The following is a 2,670-nucleotide window of genomic DNA, read 5'->3' on the forward strand; positions in this document are numbered from 1 at the left end:
AGCAAGATACGTTGGCTGTGGAGAGCAAATGGGTTTCCATTGTCAGGGAAAGTAGGCAAAGAGGCTAAGAGGCCTTTGGTTTTTAAATATTAACAAAAATCTTAGAGATCCTACCTTTTGTATGGGAAGAATTTACTCATTTTTAAAAATGGGTGTGTGGAGTGTGCCACATTTTGTTAAACAATTTCCTATCAATGGACATTTAGGTTGTTTCCAATTTTCCTTTCTTACAAAATTCTGTAATAAACAACCTCATACATATGACATTTTATACATGTATAAAAATTTATGCATCTGTCAGTAAAATTCCTAGAGGTGGGGTTGCTACATTATGGAGTTCGTGCTTTCTAAATGTTGAAAGGGCTGGTCATACTACCCACAGTAGAAATTGTGCCAATTATACTCACAACGGAAAGGGATTAAAAGCCTGTTTCCTCCCATGTGTGTGTGGAAGGATGGTTGGAAATATTTTCAGGGGTCAGAGCATACAGGGCCTTGTATACAGAGCTAAGAAATTTGAGATTGGTTATAGGTCATGGAAACCCACTGGAGGTTTAGGTAATGGGTAAGGATAGACAGGTCTGAGCTTTGAATAAGTGCTATTTTCATGGTGACATCAAATAAATTGTTTTAGGGGATTTTCTAGCAGGAAAATGTAATCAGAGAGGAGACCAAAGGTCCCTTAGCATCTGAACCATGCTCCAGAGAGAGTGATTATCGGGCGAGCACAGCTGCCATGCTGGACAATACGGTTGGACGTGGCCTCTTTACCATCCCATAACTCTGTCTTACCTGCCACTTTTTCTTTATCACATACTTCCCACATGCTGAGGGCTTCTCAGAAACATTTGGCTCTCAGAGTGATGACATAAAAACCAATAGCAAGGCCTTTCTATCAGATGTTCACAGTTGTCCAGACAAGCAGACAGGTGACACAGGGACTTTATCTGTCTCTAGAAGATCATTTGGTGACAGGCTTTGAACAAAGAGCCGGGTGACATAAAGTGGCCGACACTGTCAACCAGGTCTTTTGTTTCTTTAAACAAAAGGTAGTTGCTATTACATGCTGCAAAGAGAGAAGGGAAGATGGATGGCAGGTGGCTGGGAAGGCACCGGTATATGAGGGCCCTGGGAGCTCCAGCCACAGGTCCTCGCCCCAACTCCAGCATGAGCGTACTGGGCTTGGTACTCCTGGGCCTCGCTCTGAGGCTTAGGGCCACCACTGCTAGGCCAGAGGGAGATAGCGTGTGCTCTAAGAGCCAGGTGGCCTTCAGAGAAGCTTGCTATGAATTTGTGCCACTCGGACGCACCTTCCATGGTGCCCAGAGCTGGTGTGAGAGGCATGGGGGCCATCTGGTCTTTATCCGTGATGAAGGCACCCAGCAGTTTCTGCAGAAACACATTTCCCAGGACAGGGAGTGGTGGATTGGACTCGTGGGGAACTCAGCATTGAATGGAACCTCAGAAGGTAGGTGCTGTGATAGCTACAGGAAACTTGGGACCATAATTCTTGACATCACTTCTTAAGTCACCTAGAGCAACACAGAACAAATGAATATGTCCTATTTCTCATGGTAAGGCTATCTCTTTCTTTGGTTGTTCTGTGGATCAAAGAAAATAATTTATGTGCGGTACCTTCCACAGAGTCTGGCTCAACATAGCTGATGCTCTAGAAATGTTCTTGGCTTTGGGTGTGCCCAGTAATTACACCACTAACTGTGATGTCTTCCGTTCTTGTTAGGATAGTCTGGACACTACCCTGAATGCTCCATGACCGTTATTACCAAGAACCCATGAGAGAATTATCATTGCTGTCTCTGTTTTGTAGATGAGAAAACAGCCTCAGAAAATAATATCTGTCCCACTTGCTATGCGATTAAAGAAGGCCACTCACTCAGCCCAACTCCATTTGCATTAGAAGGTCTGATTTTTTTCTTTTTTGAGGTAGAGTGTCAAACTGTCACCCTGGATAGAGTGCTGTGGCATTATAGCTCACAGCAACTTTCAACTTGGGATCAAGTGATCCTTTTGCCTCAGTTTTTCTGTTTTTAGTAGAGAAGGGGTCACGCTTTTGCTTCAGGCTGGTCTCAAACTCATGAGCTCAAGCAATCCACCCTCCTCGGCTTCCCAGATTGCTAGGATTACAGGTGTGAGCCACCATGCCTGGCCTGAGACTCTAATTTTAATGGTCCTGCTTAAAACCCTGGCTTCTTTACTCTTAGAGGACTCTGTACCTCACCCCAGCCAGGTAGGATTCTCCACCTCTTTGGTAGCTTAAATTGTTTAGGTGTCTGTCTCCTCCTTAGACTGCGAGCGTCTGAGGAAAGAGAACCATATTCTGGCCCTTTTTGTCTCCTGGGTGCCCAAACCCAATAGAAAATGGACAGAGGAATTTTGCATTTAACCATCACGAGGACCCTACTGGGTAGGCGTGGCTATTTCTGTGTCGTGTGCAAGGGAATTTAAGTCCAGGGAGAAGGGGCTGCCCTGCTCCAAATGAGTGGCTCGTGAAGGGCAGCCGGACGTCAGGCCAGTCAGAGCAACTGGTCAGCCTGGCTTGTCCTGGGTGCCACATCGGTACCCAGAGGTTCTCTTTGCCCCTACTGGGTTTGAGCACCCACAGAAATACAGCAGAGTGGATGGAAATCTCTTCATCAATGAGCTTATTTG

General features: G+C 45.6%; 1 protein-coding gene across 1 annotated transcript in view; it reads left to right on the forward strand.

Annotated features, from left to right (window-relative positions):
• The first annotated feature begins 1,167 nt into the window (after positions 1–1,167).
• Positions 1,168–2,670, forward strand: part of PKD1L2 (polycystin 1 like 2) — a 91,230-nt gene continuing 89,727 nt past the window's right edge. Inside the window, exon 1 of the mRNA XM_003791419.2 lies at positions 1,168–1,467. Coding sequence (XP_003791467.2) covers positions 1,168–1,467 — 300 coding nt within the window. The remainder of the gene's footprint in view (positions 1,468–2,670) is intronic.

This window comes from Otolemur garnettii, unplaced genomic scaffold (assembly GCF_000181295.1).
Source record: "Otolemur garnettii isolate 467f Iridium unplaced genomic scaffold, OtoGar3 scaffold00047, whole genome shotgun sequence".
In the NCBI taxonomy this organism is placed as follows: Eukaryota; Metazoa; Chordata; class Mammalia; order Primates; family Galagidae; genus Otolemur; species Otolemur garnettii.